The 21224-nt window shown below is 38.5% G+C and overlaps 1 protein-coding gene across 1 annotated transcript in view; it reads right to left on the reverse strand.

Annotated features, from left to right (window-relative positions):
• Nucleotides 1-21224, reverse strand: part of LOC121961140 (voltage-dependent L-type calcium channel subunit alpha-1C-like) — a 185241-nt gene that overhangs the window by 40494 nt on the left and 123523 nt on the right. Inside the window, 19 exon segments of the mRNA XM_042511013.1 lie at nucleotides 176-334; nucleotides 860-1061; nucleotides 2027-2173; nucleotides 2266-2318; nucleotides 2413-2520; nucleotides 2797-2884; nucleotides 6319-6425; nucleotides 7887-7946; nucleotides 10237-10366; nucleotides 10500-10632; nucleotides 12014-12083; nucleotides 12191-12308; nucleotides 12867-12981; nucleotides 13443-13563; nucleotides 14322-14523; nucleotides 14694-14845; nucleotides 14939-15012; nucleotides 15683-15843; nucleotides 18482-18508. Of these exon segments, the coding sequence (XP_042366947.1) occupies nucleotides 176-334; nucleotides 860-1061; nucleotides 2027-2173; nucleotides 2266-2318; nucleotides 2413-2520; nucleotides 2797-2884; nucleotides 6319-6425; nucleotides 7887-7946; nucleotides 10237-10366; nucleotides 10500-10632; nucleotides 12014-12083; nucleotides 12191-12308; nucleotides 12867-12981; nucleotides 13443-13563; nucleotides 14322-14523; nucleotides 14694-14845; nucleotides 14939-15012; nucleotides 15683-15843; nucleotides 18482-18508 (2227 nt within the window).

The following is a 21224-nucleotide window of genomic DNA, read 5'->3' on the forward strand; positions in this document are numbered from 1 at the left end:
CACAGACAAGTTAACTTTAACACTTGTAATTTGAATTTCGCATCCTTGTATTTATTACTTTCATCTATGGTTAGGATTATATGGGAGCAATGGTGTTGAGGGTTGGCCAGTAGCTTATGTTGGCAGGTATGTATGGGCGTGTACTTGCATTGTTCTGGGAGTGTGTGAGACTCACCTGCATGGCCAGACAGATGGTGTTGAGAAGGATGAGTGTGAACATCAGGTACTCAAAGTAGGTGGAGTTGACCACATACCACACCTTGTACTGGTAGGGGTTCTTGGGGATGTAGCGGCGCAACGGACGTGCCTTCAAAGCATACTCCACACACTGACGCTGTGACACATACAAACGTGAGCATTTGCCATTAACTTTTATCTCCTCATCACTCCCTCTCCCTCTGTGCTCAGACCATTATAGAGGAAAAGCTGTAGAATTGTCTTTTGGCAGTCTAAAAAAAAAGCCTTTTCCAGCCCAGATTACTCTCCCATCCTCTCTGTGCATCACAGGAAACACAGCTGCAGGGACTTCTGCTGGCTCCTTTTTTAAGCTTTAGTCTCATCTTCTGTCTCAACTGCTGCGGCTCCCTCCTGGCTGTACTCCTCAAGTAGTTCAGCCACTAAAACTCATGTTCAGCCTCTCCAGATTCTCCCCACTGCCTGGCCTCTATTCCCTCTCCTTTGTGCCTCCTGAATGACAAAATGACTTTCCCACTACAGTCAGAACAGAAGAGTCCCTCTCCCACTAATATGACCTGAAAATGTACACTTAACATCTAAACAAAAGCATAAACCTGTTATACACACACAGAGGCAGGCACAGATTTAATAACAGCTGATACAAGGTGGACACAAAGCGTACCTGGTTCTTGTCCAGCTCACAGTTCTTATATTCTTGCTCTCCTTGCTCCTGGAATGTAACAATGACGAAACCAACGAAGATGTTCATCATGAAGAAGGCGATGATGATAATATAGATGATGAAGAAGATGGAGATGACCACGCGGTAGTTGTAGACAGGCCCGACGTCCTCCGCGTGAGAGTCTATGGCGCGGTACAGTAGCCTGAAAGAGGGCAGGGAAGATTCATTGAAGCAAAGGAGGGAAGTGGAGATTGTGGGACAGAAAGAGGGAGAGAGAGAGACACTTTATGACTGCAAAAGATTTCACTGTTGCAGACAAATTTCCAGTGTTGGAATAAAATTATAAGAGCTTTGTTAGAGTTGTGGCCTGCTCTCATTATCGCCATCATCAGCTGTAAGCCACTGGTCCGACCAACAAATGAAAAAAAGAAGTTGAACCCTGCTGTGGAGAAGGAGGAGAAACTGGTTTAGATGTGGAGTGAACAAGAGTTGATGTTTAATTCGGCAGGTATTTTATCCACTAATCAGCATTTCATTTAGCGAGAAATCTTAATAACTGTTTGCCTCTCATTCCCAAACTCTACTCTCGCTACAACAGTGCACCTAACCAACAGAGGTTGGTGGTGAGTTGAGGCAAAAAAATCCAAAATGTGATGTTTGTGCGCAAATACAGTTTCTATTTTTTTACACTGATACAGACCTGAGGGGGATACTGTCAACATACACCTTTTATTTTATTTTTGTGTTTCTAGAGTGATGTGTTTTTGTGGACATGTAAGGGATTGTTAATATGTCATGTCTCTTGAAGGGAGTTTGGTGTAATATTTTCCACCAGGAGCAGGATGAGAAATAATCTCGAAAAGAATCTAGTTGTTGTCTTGCAAATAGTGAGTCTGCAAGATCCCCAGTCTTTGCAAAATATTATATTGTGGGACTAAAAACTCATATCGTCTTTAGATGTGAGAGGGTGTAAGACTAGTCTTGCGAAGGTCTTTTCAAAGTCTTCTTGTGTATGGTAGGCATAACCCTCAATTACCCCTGTAAAAAGCTTCAATTAGGATAAATTACGGGTTAGGACACCAGCAAAACTGAAAAAGAAAGCACACAGTGTATATACAATGTGCAGATCGATATGCATGTGCATTGTGTTTGTATGTAAACACCCACCCTGGCCAGCCCTCGAAGGTCGACACAGCAAACAGAGCCATCATGCCTTGTAGGACATCGTCAAAGTTGAAGTCACTGTTCTCCCACACTCTCTGGGCTCTTTCAGGCTTCCCCACATCACCATCCTTATACATAATGTAGGAGCCCCTGTGAATACAAATACACATTCACATGATTTATCCGGTAGTTATGCTATGAGAGGTAGTTTCACGAGCTTGCATGAAGGATGGATCTCTTACCTGCACTCTGCCTGAGTTTGTTTGGAGCTGTCAGTACAGAAGAAGAACTTGCCCTGATGGAAAAATATAGATATTTAGTACTTGGTGTTAAAATGTATAAAAACATTATCACTGACGACATTTCATGAGGCCTCTCTTTCTTGTTACCTTGAAGAGTTGTACTCCAATACAGGCGAACATGAACTGGAGCAATGTGGTGACGATGACAATGTTGCCGATGGTCCTGATGGCCACAAACACGCACTGCACTACATGCTGTTAAACACACAAGAAATTATTGTAAGTATAAGGGTGTGTTTTTTGTAAATAATGTGTATTATGTGTGTTTTTATACATGAGAGTTTAATTTTGTTTTTACTGGCAGCCAGAACATTACAAAAAAGACACAAATTTTACTTGATGATTATAAATCACAACAAAATTGAGTGCTTAAAGCTAATAAATACATAAACAAGGAAACTAGGTAGCAGGTAAACAAGCGAAAGCATACAAGGATAGAATAATTAAAAACGATCATGTGAGCATTTTAACCTTTAGTCCCTTGGCTCTGTTGATGGCCCTCAGGGGTCTGAGCACTCGCAGTACTCTCAGGATCTTCACCACATTAATTGCACTGGACCTGAAACACACATGGAATTAAACTACTGACCAGTCAAACAGATTAAACTAAAGTACTTACTATGAAGACATATTTGCAAAGTTGAGACAACACACACTTTCAATAGCAGTTTGTCAACACAAATTGTAGCATAATGAAAAAACATGTAGAGACTGCAACGAGCTAAGGAAAGTAAAACGATTGCTGTGCAAATAACAAGTAAACTGCACAACTGAAGCCAATAACATCTGAAACTCAATGAGAGGTATAATTCGAAATATCCTAAAAACATTTTAAAAAATGATTAATGAATGCAATGATTCTCTTTAAAAAGTAAGTTAGACTTAAAGGAAAATTTGTTTGTGTAATTGTGTGACTTTGATTAATCCCTAACTAACCCTTTAAAACACCAAAGTCACACAATAACACAAACATTTTTTATAACGATTTTCTGTTATTGAATGTGGACTCTTTTTACTTTAATTCATCAAGAACAAAAAAAAAAAACGCTTCAGGAATGCAGTATAACACGGGGAGAATAATTAAAATACAAATTGTCACTATAATTACTGGAGTGAGGTATTTCTTTAAAGTGAGCAAGTCAAGAACATATGTTTACATAAAATGCCACCTTTACATAATGTTTGCCGAAAAGCAATGAAACATATTTAAAACTACTCTTACCCCTATGCTGAATCAGATTTTTAACAGATTTAAAAAAAACGCTTTTTTTTCTTATTTAGCCATAATGTTACTAAATACTAAATACAGGACTATAGTCTGGTTAAGTACATTTTTACAAATAAAATAAATGTCATATGGGACCACTGAAATGAGTCATTATAGATCAGCTTGTGTAAATGGAGAGCAAACAGCATGGTTTCACTTTTTACAATCTACAACAGTGAAAACAACACAGTAAAAGTGTTTATGTAATACACACACAAATACACACGATTCACTGACAAACACAAACAAGTACAACACAGATAGACCAACACAAAGACACAAACAGACATTTACAGGCAAACAGAAGGTTATTGTGCTGTAAGAGAGTGTCAGTTCAAGCCAAAGGTCAAACACTGTGACCTTTTAAAGGAAAAAAGGTTTTATCATAGTAACCAAAAGAATCAAATGAATACCTTGACATTTTGAATTTTACATAAATGTCTGGGAAAAGCTTGAACATTGGTCCTTCTGTAAACAGAACCTGGCCTCCAAAGTGTGATTATTACTATTCAACATCCACGGGGTGTCAAAAAAAAAAAGAAAAAAAAAAGAAATCTAGCTTGCTTTTACCTTTAATTTAAGCGGGCAGTTATTCAGTTTACTGGAGAACAAATATAGAAACTTTTTCCCACACTGACAAAGATAGAAGAGAAAAAAGTCTACTCAAAATGTCAAAGTATCCCTTGAAGGGAGTGACTTTTTAGATGGTTCAAGGAGTGATTCAAAGGGAGTGACATTACTCTTTGTCGACTCTTAAACAGAAAGTAAGGAAAAGATCCGTTGTGCAACATTTTACACAGGAAGGTAAAGATTAAAGGTAGTTAAAGGTAGTTGATGTGGAGTGGGATTTCATCAGCAACATATCGCAGTCAAAGCAGTTGTGAGGGTAGCTTCTAGTGATTCATACAAATGTCAACTGAACTTTAAATCCTGTCCAAGTATACCCATTCAGTATCTATTTCTTTGTACTCATTTTATAATTAACAACTTGAAGAACACTTGACTTCTATATGGATATTTTATTTTTAATTTATTTAATTTAATTTAATTTTATTATTTCATTTTTATTGTTGGTCGTTGGTGCTCTCTATTCCTATATATATATTTATATATTAATTATGTAATTACCTATTTTTTTCCACATACTTATGGACATAATCATCTCGTCTATTCTGGGTCCAGTTTTGTTATACTTTTCCCAAGCTGTTATGTCTATTTGTGTACACTTACTCCGTCCTTTTGCAAACAAAATGAGTTTCCACAGAAAGCAAAAAAAGCGTGTCTGTTGAGATCATATCCGCCACACTGCCACAGTTATTTCATGTGAACTAATGTTAGTCATAGTTCATGCTGTTCACACACAATAATATGAGACTACACAGGATTGGAGCAGAAACTTCATCTGTATGTTTTAATTTGACTGTTTTTGATTTGCAAATTAACTTACTTTCCTTTTATTTTATTTTTTTTGACATTTCAGTTCTCCTTTTCTATAGATTTGCTTCAATGTGCACAGATACGTAAATGAAAACATGGCAAGAGAGAATGTATATTTACAGTTTATCCTCAGAGATATACCTCAGCATTGGGTAGTAATAATAGCAAACCAATACTTTGGGAAATGTACACTAAGATTCTGAGACTTTAGTAAAAAGCAGTTTATAGGCACCACCAAATGCAGCACTGTCACAATTTATTTGACTGTGATGTATTCAAGAAAAATCCCACACACTCACTACTTTTAACGGGCAGAAACCACTGAGGTTTAGCATTGAGGTGTCATTTCTAGAGCCCAGGAGAGTTCAGTTGATCCAGAAATATGAGTTTGAGTTTTCCCCAAATATGTGTCAAAGAATACATATACAAATGTATTAACATTAGCTGGATAAAACAGGTGACTACAGTATTATAGGACCCAGGGGTTCCCTCCCAAAAATAAGCAATCTCTGTTTCAAAACAGGTTATTCTGATGCCTGTAAAGAGGCATTTTCATTTGCACAAAGTGCAAAAAAATGTGTTCATAACAGCAAATCACCCATTTATTATCAATACAATGTTATAATCCCACTGTTGATAACATCACATTTCACCTTTTTTTTTGCCCTGAAAGAGGCTTCGACTAAAACTCTCCAAGACCATAGAAATACCAAATCAAAAGCGTGACAGTTTTACACAGTTAAGGTGAAGGTCTATTAGGGGGTTATTAATGTGGACTAATATGGACTTACGTCGAGAAGTCTAGTCTATTAGGCATTAGAGACAGAGAGCGTAGCATAGCATATTAAACATCAGAAATATCACAGCATTTCAAAGGAGTTATTTGCTACAAGAAGCAGAGCACATATTTAATAAACATCACAAAGACAGAAAAGGGATTGGGAGTAATGAAGTGTAAAGTTGTTAGAGAATAGAGAGAAGTGTGAAGCATGGAGCAATTTACAACAAAAACCCATTTTCCCCATTTAGCCACTTCAAGACTTGATTTGTGTGCTTTTGGACTGGACTTTTGTCTTATGCACGTGTCATTATCTGGCTGACTAGTCCAGTCTTTCAACACGTAATAACACACATGTATGATTGATGATACTGTGATGTCAGTTGGAATTGCAGCCAAATAATGTTGGTAATAACAGTGATCAGAATTTTGATTTAAATGTTGAAGCAGCAACAATTTATGATTGTGATATATATTAAACATGCATTAGAAAACATTGTATTGCACTCACTGTATTCCAGAGGAGATGAGGGACACACTGACCACCACCAAGTCCAGAATATTGAAATAGTTTCTACAGAAGGAACCTTTATGAAGGAAGGCCCCATAGGCTGTCATCTGTAGGGGTCGAAGTTCAGATTTCAGAGTCAACAAAAAAAGTCAAATCACAGCTTAGTGGTGTACATGGAAAGAATATACAATGAATCATGTAGAGGGTGGGATTAAAAAGTATCAATAACTGTTTGGTCTTTGTTTTAACTTCTTTAAAGAATGGCTTACTGCCAAGGACAAACACTTGAGGTTATCTGAAAAATACTTCTGTACATTCCTGTTGTCCTAATGCAGCAAAGCTTTCAGCCCCAGGTATATTTACAGGGTTTTAAAAAACATAAATCTGGACCAAACAGTTCTAGTTCGAAGGTTGGACTTTTCTGTCTTTTGGTCCATTTTTTCTTTCTTTTTTTTGTGGAAAACTGCGGCTTGTATTTTGTGTTGTCTGTTGTTTACTTTCATTTTAACACATTTTTTAAAAATGGCAGTCGCTGGTGCTACATTGGCTCATTTGTTCGACCAATCCATGTACACCTAAGAGCTAAAAAAGTCCCTCAAAATCTAGGTTTGACCAATTACCATCACCCCTTGTTCTTGTGGAGTGGACACAAAAAAAGGGGTTCTTAATTTGTGTTGGTGCTCCCCTTTGTCTGTGCCAGATCATCTTTTCTCTTCCAGAGGCGTTCCAGCAGCGAGTCCCAGTTTTATCAGACCATTCCTCAGTTTCTTGACTTGGACCTTTGCCTTGCATTTTTGCATATTTTTGCCTGCGTTTTGGACTGTTTATCTGTGTACTGAACTCTGCCTCTAAGTAAAGACTTTTTACTTTTAAACACTTTTTCTGCTGGAATCAGCATTTACATGCACTCAAATATCCTACTATTATTCCAAATGTGCCAATATTCAGAATTTGATGAGGGTCATATAAACATATTGAGAACATTCTGTTTAGATATTTAAAATTGAGCCATATTGCAAAGACAGCATTTTTCAATAAAGGTGTGGGATATGCCTGTATTATTTTGGTTTTAGGAGCATTCTTTTGACAGGTATACAGCACATTCAGAATATAATTCTCAACTGGAATTTTTAACCACAGTCTGAGACACGTAGCCGCTTGTCTGTTTACGGTCAGCTCAGTTTGCAATAGTTTGCAAGGCTGTGCTAGAGATGCATGCCAAAAAAAGCCCACATTTTTGGTCAGGCTTTGGCTGTTCCACTTTCTATATTTTGATGTGATAACTGACATGTTAGGGCATGTTAATCAGAGTGTACATGGCGACAATCAACATATGTGCATATGCATGGTCTGAGGTAGCTCTAAAATTGTTTGCACGGTAAGAAAAAATTCAGGATACAAAATATTTATGAGTCCGATTACTACTAAAATGTTCACATGCACACTTTAAGCAAAGATTTCTGCTTAAAAACAAATAACAGCAAAATTGGAATATTTTGTGCATGTAAACATAGAGTTTCTGACATCATATGACCTGCTTATGGAATATCATACACATGAAAAATTACCTTAAGAATGATCTCTATGGTGAACAGTCCAGTAAAGACGTGGTCTGCATAGCCCAGGATCTGAACAAACAACAAAAAACAACAACAAAGAGAATAATTGTTCAGAGATGTTTATGATATTACTGTATTGATCTTCAATAGACAACAGCGTTCCTGGAACTGAAAACAATATTCACTGGCTTTCTGATTGAGCAGGACACAGCGCCAATAGTCGTATTTGGCATTATAATAAACTATGACAAATTATGACTAAACCAAGGTTGTACAACGTGCTGGAGGCTTTTAATGGTTTCTAACTCAATGAAAACCGGCTTGGCATTCCTGCCACTTTTTAGGGTCCGACAGTAAACACAACACTCAGTCTGGGCTTGCATGGATTGTTTACACAGTTGAAATAAAGAAACAAACAGGAGGAAGTGCAATTCTTTGGGGGTTAAGTCTGAACTTATGGTCAACTGTAGCATACCGGAGTCCTGGATGTCTCCACAACATACTGAAATAATAATGCTGAGGTTCAGGTCTAAGGATAATGAATTCCGATCGGGCTAAAATAGACTCTGAAAACAGAGCGGTATTTGAAAAACAGGATGTATTATTTCATTAGGGTTCCAGATGAAGGTTAATTAAGGTAGACTAAAATACATCAGCCTATACCATAGAAAAGGAAAATACAATGAAACAGATCATTATTAGCCGCCAGGGGAATTGTCTTCTGCATTGAGAGAATAAACAAAAACAGATACACACAGAGCTCAGTCTGTACATTAGACTACAGCTCGCACATCACAGCAACAAAAACTAAACAACATGGTGATGCTCTGATACTGTATACAACAGCAGTGCAGATAGAGAATTAATCAATGCAAATAATATGTTTTGGGGTTTTAGAATTTGGCAGAAAGGTATGGTTCAGATATTTTGAAGTGGGGTGTATTACACACAGCAGTATTCAGTCTGTAAGCTCCCAGTTTGGAGAAGCAGACAGGAGGACTTTACCGGGAAGTTGAGCATACGTTTTTATGGACAGGGGCAGCAGCAAAACATATTTTAAACACCTGAAAAAAAGCTAAAAAATGCATTTTAAGTATAATTTAAATCAAGAATATTTTCCCCGCTATTACTTGCCGCCAGACAGCCCTTTCCGAATGGGGAAAGAAGCTATGGCATCTATGCTCTCTTTAAAGGCACCACATTCCTTATACAAAACAACAATTCTCCACATCAGACTCTGCTCCCATTAACACACATTTAATAAAATTACCACAAATTACCAATTAAATGTATGTTCATGGGAGCATAGTCTAGTGTGCAGGCTCTGTTTTACTGTTTTTTGCATGATTCTTTGTCCAGTACCTCATGTTTATTGTCTGGATGTGTGTACTTTTGTATAACCTTTTGTAAAAACAGTAATTTTACCAAGCAAAACACAGGAGTTGGCTGTCCACTGTTGCCTCAATGGTTAGTTAGTTTGTGTTACTGTGTGACTTTAGGGTTTTAAAGGGTTAGTTCGGATTAACCACAGTGACACAATATAACACTAACAAACTGAGGCAGTGAAGGATTAGCAGCTCCTATGTTCTGCGAGGTAAAATTACTGTTTTTGTGGAAGGAGTTTAGAGGCTTTGAGAGGAACATAGATGGATATAACAGCTTCAGTTCCTTCTGACTGCAAGGTAAGGCGGCGAAGATATTCTAAATATGGCGTACCCTTAATTGATACCGATATTTCTTAAATGGGCCCTTTTTTCTGCGGCTGAAATACATTCGGCTGTTTCCCCCTTCCACAGCTCCTGCCTGCTTCTCCAAACTGGGGATGTGCCGACTGACATCTACTGTTGACTATAGATACGTACCTCATACAACCCCACTTAAAAAAAATCTGAACTATTCCTTTAAAGCTGAACATACAGTCTCTACTGTTCCATGCAAAATAAAAAGATTAATCTTCTTATTAATACACTTTGTTGGATAAATCCGGGTTAACAGAAAGCCGAGGGGTAATATTTTTTACTGTATTTTTCTCTGTGTGTACATTACAAATTGTTCAAAAAGAAAACAAAGCTTAAGAGGCATTTTGCATCTTCTTAACATGAAGTTAATCACTGTTACAGTACTCTGGGAGAAATCTCATTAAGTGTAACAGGCCAGTCACAATAAGCTTTGGTTCCTCTATATGTTGCTGTCAGCTATAATCCATTTAGTACAGAATGAATGCGTGTGGACAACTAATAATGAGTGCAGTGATTGCTTCTGTCTGTGCCTTACTGTATATCCAGCTTTCTATGTGTATTTACTGTATTTACACTTATTTACATGTTGTTGTTTTTTTGTGCATGTGTGTGTGTGTTACCTGGTTTCTGAAGGAGTCGTTCTTGACCGGGTCCTCTGCTGCCAGACTGATGCTGCTGAGCAGGATGAAGAAGAGGATGAGGTTGGTGAAGATGTTGTGGTTGACGATCTTATGGCACAGAACCCTGAATCTAAAAAGAAAGGGAGAGAAACATATCTGAGCAATCTTAAATGACTCGAAACGCAGAGATGGTGATAAATAGCGAGAGAAAAAGACCAAGATTGAGGAGGGGGAGAAAAGACAGAACTAGTGTGTCCCCTTACTGGTTGGTGTGGCTGAAGATGAAGAAAGCGCGGGCCTCTGGCATGGGTATGGCCTTTTCCTTCAGCTGAATGTCGGAGAGTGGCCGCGGCCTCGGGCCCACTGGCATCTCAGGCTCTTCATCGTCATCGTCTCCTGATGAGAGGGTGAGAAAAGGATAATAGTGAGAGGAAATATATAAAAAGAAAGCAGAAAACTTTAAGAGATAAAATCATGACAAAAAAGTGGGAAATGTAGAGCTTAAAGTTTTAAGGAACGATTGCACCCTGCTGACACTGCATTTGATAATACACTGAAGAGCTGATCAGCTTTGTGTATTTACAAGGTAATACCAAGTTTTTTGACCTACCCAGAAGAAATGATAAGAAATAAAATATGGGACAAAAGTGGATACCTCAAATATATAAGTCTTATACTGTGTTCACACTAGTAGCAACAGCACCACAGCGCAGATAAATTGTCAAGAGTTGCCATTGAAGGTTCATTCAAGCACTTTTTGACATGTTGTCATTGGCTTTAGCATGTCTGGAAACACCTTGAGAGGATGTAAAATGGCCTAAAATATCAAAATGACATTTGATTGATTAAAACAATGTATTCTTAACAACCAGTTGTTTTGGGTTACAGCAAAAATACATTTTTCTTCTATTGTTTTGACAGAATGCAATAGGAGGAGTGGAAGAGAGAAGCAGACCAGAAATGGTGAAAAAGAAGCATATCACTGGTTGATGCAGTACTGAAGCACTGACAAAAGTTGGGGCCAGTTACTTTTTTGTGTGTGTGTGTGTGTGTGTGTGTGTGTGTGTAACCATAGCATAATTTATTTATATGAGATTAGAACAACTATATTAGATGCAGGGTTCCTGCAGTTTAAGGCCAATTAAAATGGATTATTTTTAACCATACCACCTGGGATGAAATTTAAGACCAATTTTACAAAAACCTAAACTGAAAAAAAAACCAACAAAAAAAACCAAACATGAATTTATAGATAACATATTACATTTTTGGCCCAATGAAAAAGTCAGATGTAGTTAGAATTGGGAAATACCAAGCATTTATATGTGGTTTTTATAACTGATTTTGTGTGCCTCACTCTGTATGTAGGAATGTTCCACTGCTTTAATTTCCATCATTAAGAGTCTAAGAAGAAGAATTCAGTAAATTATCACAAAAATAAATATATTTTACCTACTATTTCGTGATTTTACAATTCAACGTCAGAAAAAATTGATAACCTTCCAATGTCTTTTCATTTTTAAAAACAGATTTTTTTTTTTTTTTTTTTACCAATTAAGGCCTTATTTTTTAGATTAGTAAATTCAGTGCCTTTTAAGACTTTTTAAAGACCCATGGGAACCCTGTAGATGTTTGTTTTTTGCAAAGAAAGGTCTTTTAATAGGGACGTCACAGAGACCTGTGTAGCTGCTGGCAAGGCACATGTTCTCATTTTAACCAGTCATACATTTAATCAACTCTTCATAAACACAGTACAAATATCTGGTTTGTGTGTTACCTATGTAATCATTGGCAGGATATGGGTTCTTCTCTTCACTCTCATCTCCACAGTAGTCATCCATGTTAATCTGCAAAAGGGGAGCATTACACTCATTTCTCTGATGACAAAAACACTGGGTTGTGCTTTTTTATAAGTCAGCCTTTAGTCTTTCTTGATATGTGTGTCTTTGTGTACCTTAGTAGCAGTGTTGGTCTCTCCATCAGAAGTGATGGACTTCAGCTCTATCTTCTCCTTCTTCTCCTCCTCCAGAGGTGGCTTCTCGTTTTCATGACGCTTCTCTGGACTGGCCAACCTGGACAAGGAGGGAGAAAAAGAGGTTCCTCATCTTTAGTGTCTTTCGCCTCCTCTTGCACAGAGCAGAGTTAGCCCCATGTTAATCCACTGATGTGTATCGAATCACATTTAATTTAACACAAAGGGACAAAATAAACAGTTAGATTTTCAATGATGGGGAGTATTTCAATCACAGAGGGTGGCTGTGCTGTTATAATCACACCAAAAGGATTGTGAGCAGGCAAATGGTTGTTTTCCATCACACTTTTCCTCAGATCGATACCGGCTGCAACCAAAAAGGAGACATTTAATGATTTGTGCCACTGAGGGGGATGCTATCTTCCTCAACTGCACTAAAATCTCACATTACCATTGCTGACAAATTACCTTTGTGGGAAATGAGACGCTAAAATTACCCAATAAAACTGGTTTAGACAGAAAAGCAAAGCAGGCAAATGTCAGCCTGTGTCAAAAACATAATGACACTTTTATGTTCTAATTGTTAAGCATTTTTTGGTCTTTGGATTTCTGTTTTTCTCTTCCTTTTCCTTGTCTTTCTTTTTTCTCTCTGCTTTACCTGGCCAGTTTTTTCCTCTCCTTCTCCTCCTCCTCCTCTTTCTGGGCGGATGTCAGGCTCTCAGCGTCTGCCAGATTGTCAACAGCGATGGCCAAGAAGACATTCAGTAGGATATCTGTTCAGAGAAGAGTTGTAGCTAAGGATGCTGCTGACCCATCAGATCATCAGTGCAGTTGGTTACAAACAATCTTGGAAGGCTAAGTGAATAATTAACAACCTTTCTGCATTTGAAAGACACTGAACCTGGAGACACTGAAGTGGAGACACTCAGTGACCTCCAGCGAAGTGTTTTGGCTTCGTGCTTATATTCCCATGCAAAACACTCCCTTCCCTCCTACAAGTTGCATCCTAAATAGCGGGTAGATTTTATTCAAATCACACTCAGTCACATTGTTATCCGGCTGATAGGTTGCAATTGAACAAAATCAGAAAACAAGTTTGGCTGTCAATCTTTACTCCAGACAGCTGATTTTTCAGTGCTTGTCATCACTCATTACCCCTCGTCCTCCCCTCAGATCCACATTATCTGGGCTGCTGTGTAGCTACTTTAGGTAGAGCTCTGTCGAGGAAGGATACAGTTTCCACAGATGAAGAGGATGATGAAGTAGATGCACACGAGCATGCCGGGGAAGGACGGCCCTCCGTACGCCATAATACCGTCATACATCACAGAGTTCCAGTCCTCTCCTGTTAGGATCTGTGGAGACAGAAATACATAGATTAGAAATCTCAGCTGAAATTGCATGAAAGCTATAGGGGATGGGCTAATCAGGGCTTCTCCTCATATTTTACCTTTCTAAATCAGGAGACGGTGAATGATTTTCAGACACTGAAAAGACCAAATAGGTTAAATAACAGTGACTTAAGTTTCTTTAGATACATCACTACATAAGCTCTATGTTACAGAGTCAAAAGGCATTTGAAAATTATTTATTGGAAGTTTTAATTAGTGCCTATTGGACAGACTTGGGGCTTAAAGTAACAACTCTACAGGAGACTTCAGTGGGGCAAGATTGTAAGTACCACCTATAATAAGTGGGAGAGGGAAACTAACAGTTGTATCCCAGAAGAGATTTGGATGAGATAATGTGAATTTCAATGGAGGATATCAAGCTCAACTGAATGGAGGGCTTTGGAGGGGGTGTGGCTCCCAGGAAGCTAACCACTACCGTTTGTTTTGGGCCTGTCCAAAATTAAAAACAAACTCATCAGCATAAAGAAAATCTTAATAAAGTAACACTTTGACTGGAAAGATGTCTCTCCCACTGTGACAGTGATACATTCATTTAATTTCGTTGTAAGACTCACACTAGATTAAATGAGTTTCTGTACTGTACAAATGAGGTAGAGATCATAATTTCATGGACACAAGCTGCAAATTGAAGACTGAGTGAGATGAAAGAGAACACAGGAGCAAAATACGGCGCAGTGCAGAAACATTTGCAGTATAATTACCTGAAACACGGTGAGCAGCGACTGAGGAAAGTTGTCAAAGGTGCTGCGTCGGGTCTCGTCAAAGTTGAATTTCCCCCCAAAGAGCTGCATGCCGAGCAGGGAAAAGATGATGATGAAGAGGAAGAGCAGGAGCAGCAGGGAAGCGATGGAGCGAACAGAGTTTAGCAGCGAGGCCACCAGGTTGGACAGGGAGTTCCAGTATCTGCAGGAGGGATGTCCAGTTAAAATATGTGCATGGCCAAACACAGACATACATAAACATTTACTCTTCACAAACACGCTATACTTGAATTTGTTTTCCATTTTATTTGATTTCCTTTTCAAGATCATACACCCTGAGGACATTATCAGTGTTAAAAAGTTGATACGAACCTGGTTATTTTGAAGATTCGCAGCAATCGTACGCAACGTAACACAGAGATGCCGAGAGGAGACATGATCTTGGTTTCCACCAGAATGGTCTCAAGAATTCCTCCACATACTACGAAGCTGTCGAAGCGATTGAAGAGCGAAACAAAGTATGCCTGCAGAGAGTGAAGAGAAACAAATTTAAGGGAGAAAGTAACAAGAAATGTTTCCCATACAACTCATTTTGAGAAAAATAACTTGACACCAACCTGCAGGCCCAGACTGTACATCTTTAACAGCATCTCACCAGTGAAGAGTGCGAGCAACACTTTGTTGGCTATATCTGAAGAGGAGGAAAGAAAAGAGAAGAAAGTAAAAATGGTGGAATAAAAAGGGATGGCAAAAGGAGAAAGTGATAAACAATCAACCTTTTGCCACATGCAATGCAAACTAAAATGAGACCTTCCCCAGAGAGTTGTATGTGAGAACGCTGATATCTGAACCAACTGCTTCAAGCATTAAACTGACTTTAACCTGCCATCTCCTTGGTAGTGTAATGTTTAAGCCCATGTGTAAACAGAGCAGGACATCGTCCAGAGAAGGGCATATTGATGATGTTTCTAAATTTCTGCTTGCATGAAACCAGAAGAAATCAAACATCATAGGGTGGGGAAGAATGAAAATATTTAACTGTAGAGATGACAAGATTCAGGAACTTTATAGGTAAGCCAAAATTGTGAGACATATTTAAGGAATGTTAAGAGCCTCTATAGTTAAAAACTGCAAAATGGCAACGGTACAGTGTTGTAATCCTCGTCATGCCCCCTCTTATACGCTCCACTAATGTGCCAACCCTACCCGAAACCATAGTAATTAAATAGGGAGTATTTCCAGTTGATCTCAGGTCTGGACATTACATTTTTAAGGGTAAATAATTTAGATCAGGATGAATAAAAGCGTGTCGTCAGCATTTGTGCGTACGTGAATGCGTGTGTATGGGTGTGCTCACGCACCTTGTACATCTGTTAACCACTGAGGCTGCTGGTGATGTTCAGAGGCGATGGTCAGGGTGTTGAGGAAAACCAGGAAGATGACCAGCCAATAGAAAACCTGTGATTTGACCGCCGCCCGGCACTTCCTCCTACACAGCCTGTTCCACCTCCGAGAGTATCGACTGAGGACGAAGAGGCAGAGATTGAGAGAGAAAAAGATGGAGAGTTGAGGAGAGACGTGAGAGAGAAAAGGTCGGGAAAAGGAGGGATGTGGGGACGAACAGAAAGAGGAAGAGCGAGAGAAGAAATAAGAGAAAACAAAGAATGACCAAAAGAAACAAGTGAAGAAGGAGTGAAAAAACAAACAGCGGAGGAGAGAAAAGAAAAAGAAAGTCAATTAGTCTGTCTACACTGTAGTGATGACATCACCCTCGGCTGGTGGTTGTCTGTTGTTAAAGAGCAGAGCTGTGGAGCAGTTAGTCATCCTTTAAGACGTTTTACACCAAGACAAAGCCGAATGAAGAGCTCTGTGCAGAATGAGATATGCACCATTTGAGAGGGGGGAAAAAAAAACGCTTAGTCTGATGAAATGATTGAAGGCACAAATTTAAACTGGCATGTTTTATATTGTAATTCACACTTCAAGGTAAAAGTCATGCTTCAAATGAAACTGTTGAAAAATAAAAGTCATTGTTTCTGGTAATTGCCTGCTTCACACCTCGCAGTCACATCAGCGTGAATCAGTCCACTCAAAGGGTCATACCTTTTTTTTTTTTTTTAAACACCCATGTACCAATGATTAAACAACTAAAATTTCAAATTTGTCTTTTCGACATAATCTCAGTGAAAAAACAAACAGTCAACCTTGTTTTTGTTCTACTCACTAAGAAGCAGAATCTCAAAATTCAAGTATTTGTTTTAAATCTTGTCTTGACAATTAGCCTAAATACAAAATTTTGATTAGATGCAGCCTGATGAAGCATTGAACATTGATCATTGTGAAATGTTTATTTGGTGTTTCTCATAAATGGGCACTGTTATGCCTCAGCCTACCTGGATTATTGCTGTTGTAGTTTAGTTAGCTGTGTACAGCAGCAACAACTACATGGTGACAGCGAATAGCTATAACTTTAAATTAAAACATTTATGGATGGAAATTAAACAGTTACAGAGAGATCGACGGGCACCGCACAGATAAAATGAGTAAAATGAAATACATTTTATGTAACGGATTATGATTTACACCCTGTATAGGACAGTGTCATTGTGTTACTTTTTCAAAATGACAGAGAGCTGACATCATGTTTATGAACAAAAATAGTAAACTTAAGTGTTTTTTTGTGTGTTTTACTATTCATTGACACTGAATGTACTGGACCAATGTACCAATCTCAACTGGTCACCCTATTTGTTGTACTTGACCCCTTTCTCCACTGGTACCCCACAGACATGGCTGAGAAAAGATTTGTCACGTAACTTTAACTACCAGGACTCTTTTTTTTTTGTCAGATCATCGCTGCTCAGCGGGAAGTGTTATTCCTCTCTGCCCATACAAAATTCATGTTTCATCAGTCTTCTATCTGAGTGTGTCTGAGCTATTTGGAGTCAGTTATGGCACACAGCTGCTTTTGCCATGATGCACACACTGAATGTTACATGAGACACAACTCACAACACAACACAAGCGGACATGCATTCTTACAGAAAACAATGCTGTTGTTTTTGTTTATCTATGATTGCAATTTTGTGGCCTTTCACAACAACCTGCGTTACAGTAATTTGTACACATTGACATGTACAGAATGAAAGCATGTCCTCATATGTAGTGCAACATTTTTCGGTTCCAACATTTTGGGAAAAACACTTATTTGCTCTCTTGCTGAGAGTCAGTGGGATACTTTGCCGGTTTTCAACTGATTTTGTATCATAACAAGGTGGGTAGTAATGTGAACTGTGGTAAACTTTCCTCCATTTTACCAACGTCCATACTACCTGCTGCCAGCATTTTTGCTGGCTCTAGGGCTGCTGCTCAAACTACAGATATCATTTCTTCATTTTCGTATGCCTGCTACCAAGAGAGATCCGCCCCCCTCTCTCTCTCGCACACTCAAACAGAGAGCAACTCCGATGAAATGGTAAACAAAAAAGAAACACTGATTGAATTTAAACCCAAACTCTGTTACTGTGTTGCCCTTTTCTCCCCTCCAAGGTTTTCAGAAACGCATCCTTCCCCTCTCTCTGTTTAACTGTAATTTGAGACTGTTTGTTGTCAGCAGGCCGGCATTTTTTTCTTTTGTATAAATAGTCAAGTTTGCATTACGTCACCCCCCCCGCAGTGGGGAGCATTTATTGGTCCAGTGTGGCACAGTGCATTCTGGTAGTTGTAGGTTTGCTACCTCTTGAGTAAAAGTACATGCTGCATGAAGCTATGAAATACTCCTTTTAATTGGGTATATATAAAGCTAGGTGCTGGTAGGATGGTCTTGTTACTTTTAGACAGTCAGCTGTTTTCAGCTGCTTCCTGTCGTTGTGCTAACTGGCTGTAGATTTATATTTAACGACATACATTAGAGTCGTATTGAATCTTTGCAAGACAGAAAATAAATGTCTTTCCCAAAAAAGTGAACTATTCCTTTAAAAGGCAAGGCTCTCTCTTTCTATGCAAGTTTGTCTGTGTTTCCTGTGCACTACTGTAGACAAGAAAACACACACACACACACACACACACACACACAGATCCAGCGACCAAACAAATACCACAGCAGTAGAGACATCAGAGCAGGTGAATTAAAAGACTAATGGTAAACAACATGTACTAACCTGAACTTGGATTTGGAGATCCTATTTCTGGAACACAGAAAACAGAATGGATTATACACACACACATAACACACATATAGACAGGTACACAACATGACAGGGGTGATTTGAGAGGGATATTTGCCTCAGCAAATATGTTCCTTGAACAACTTAGTTGTGTTGGTCTGGTGTTTCCTGCCCTTTTGAGATGCAACTGTCTCCCAGTAAACATTTGCTAGTTTAGAGACTGAGGTGAGCTACACCAGCACACAAACGGCAAGTCCTGTTTTTTCTCTGCAGATCTGAATGAACATCATTAAGACAACTCACTTTTCTTTTGAACAAATCACCCCAAGTGAACACATATACAGTGGCATCCAGTCAAAAGAAAGAAATGCTTTGAGTTTGGATTTCCTCCAATCAGCCCTGGTGTAAAAAAACACAATGCATCAATAGAAAAGCGTCTGTTGATTGTTCACCACTGTAATAACAAAAGGTGCATACATAAAGAACTGAGGACAAGAGATTATGGAAGACATTGTTGCTGGAAAACGAGAAGAGAAGAGAAGAGAAGAGAAGAGAAGAGAAGAGAAGAGAAGAGAAGAGAAGAGAAGAGAAGAGAAGAGAAGAGAAGAGAAGAGAAGAGAAGAGAAGAGAAGAGAAGAGAAGAGAAGAGAAATCCCCACTGTGGAAATTGGAATCGACAAAATATCAAAGTATTATCAGTAATGTTGGAATAATATGATGTGACCATGAGCTAAATCTATAACTTAAACTTGCCACATGCAGGCAAGATTGTAGGCCAGTGCTCTTTTCTCAGCCAGGGGTTGTTTAACCCTTTAAGACCTGAGCAAAGTGGTTTGATTTCTTTCAAAAACATGGAAGGAAACAAGCAACCTATCATAAATGGCCCCAAAATTAGCAAAAACCTAATTAAAACAGCGACAAGAAAATCCCTTGAAAATGAGCAAAAAAGGTAAAAAAAACCAAAAAGTGTTTATTATTTGTTATATTTTCTCTGTAACATTATTTTAAATGTAAAATTATTCTAATTGTAAATACAATCCAAATTTTTAGGAAAATGTTCTAATAATCCTTCCCTATGTTTAAAAACTATTTTTTTAAATTAATTTTCTTGTCCCCATTTTCTAATTAGTTGCAATTTTTGGGGCATTTCTCACCCAGTTGGTCGTTGCCTCTTTTTTTTGTTTTCGAGAGAAATCAAACCGATCTGCTCAGGTTTCAGAAGGTTAAATAGCTTGTCTGAACACAGCAAAACTGACATCGATCCACGTTTCAGAGGGTTCAGTAATGATAACTAAATCTGATGCATAAAATAGTACAAATGTTTGGTGAATGATGAATGCTTTGACTCATGGGTGGATTATGAGACAATGGGCCCCTGGGCCGGGACATGCAGAAGGCCCCGCCACTTCCCCTATAGAGGAGCGGGACTCACAGATTTCATAGTTGTTTAGCTTCTCTTTCTAGTTGTTGCAAATCGCTCTGTAATTTTTATCTCCTTGTGGTCATCTAGTTTCTCTTTGTAGTCTTTTTGTGTCTTTCTGAGTCCTTTTGAGTCTCTTTGAAATTGTTTTTTTTCTCTTCCTAGTCATTTTGTGTGTCTTTGTAGTCATTTTGTTCCTCTTTGTGGTGCTTTTGAGTCTTTTTTTAGTCACTTTGGACTCTTTGACTGTTTTGCCCATTTCTGTTGCTGCCCTGAGACTCTTTGTATCACTTGGCAGCCGTTATGCATTTATTTTATTTTTCTTTATTTATTTGTTTTGAAGTCAATTTGTGTCTCTTAGTGACTGTTGTGCCACTTTCCCTCATGGTTTTGTGTTTCTTTGTGGTTATTTTAAGTCTCTTTGTGGTCATTTTGAGTCTCTTTGAAGTTGTTTCACATCTCTGTTGGCATTTTGTAACTCATTGTATTTACTGTGTCTCTTCATAATTCTTTAGCCCCTTTCTGTAGATGTGGTCTCTTTATGTCTCTTCGCAGCTGTTATGCATCTCTTTGTAGTGGTATTGTGACTCTGCGGCCTTTTTGTGTCTCTTTGTGGTTATTTTGTGTCTTTTTCTGGTCAGTATGTGTCTCTTCAAGTGAAAATTTGCAGGTAAAGGCCATCCATGCAGTGATCACATTCAGTGATGTACTGGTTAGTGTCTTTAAAGCTCACTCGATTGCATTTACATTTAAATTTTGTTGCATATACATTAATTGTGAGAGATGAAGTATATTAAAAGAGAACTACTGTAATGTATGGAGTTGTTTTGAGCAACTGGTTACTGATTTTGCCAATAAAAGCAGATGAATTGACTGACCTGCTGGCTGACTCTCTGACTGACCGACTGACTAAAGCAATAAAATGACTCACTGACTGACTGAACGATAGAATAAAATGACTGACTGGCTGGATATGGAGGCTGACAGTACACACATCTCTTCTCTCCATGTGTCCGTCTCGATTATGGAGATCAGCGGGTGTCGAAGTAGCTCCTTCCCCGAGGTCTATCTCCATAGCAATGTGAAGAAGAACTGACAAACACTGAGAGTCTCATGCTTTATCTCCACATTAGTGTGAGCAAATGCCCCTAGCCAAACTTGTTGCAATCTCACAGAGGAAGCATGAGGGCTCGTATTTCCAGTCTTGGCAAGGTTTACAAGGGCAGTCTGATTATTGTGAAAGTCACTTATTAAAGTTAGGTTCGAAATTGCAGGTGTAAATTCTGGAGCTCCTTCGTGGATAATAAAAAGGGAGAT

The sequence above is a fragment of the Plectropomus leopardus genome, chromosome 22, assembly GCF_008729295.1.
Source record: "Plectropomus leopardus isolate mb chromosome 22, YSFRI_Pleo_2.0, whole genome shotgun sequence".
NCBI classification, from domain to species: domain Eukaryota; kingdom Metazoa; phylum Chordata; class Actinopteri; order Perciformes; family Serranidae; genus Plectropomus; species Plectropomus leopardus.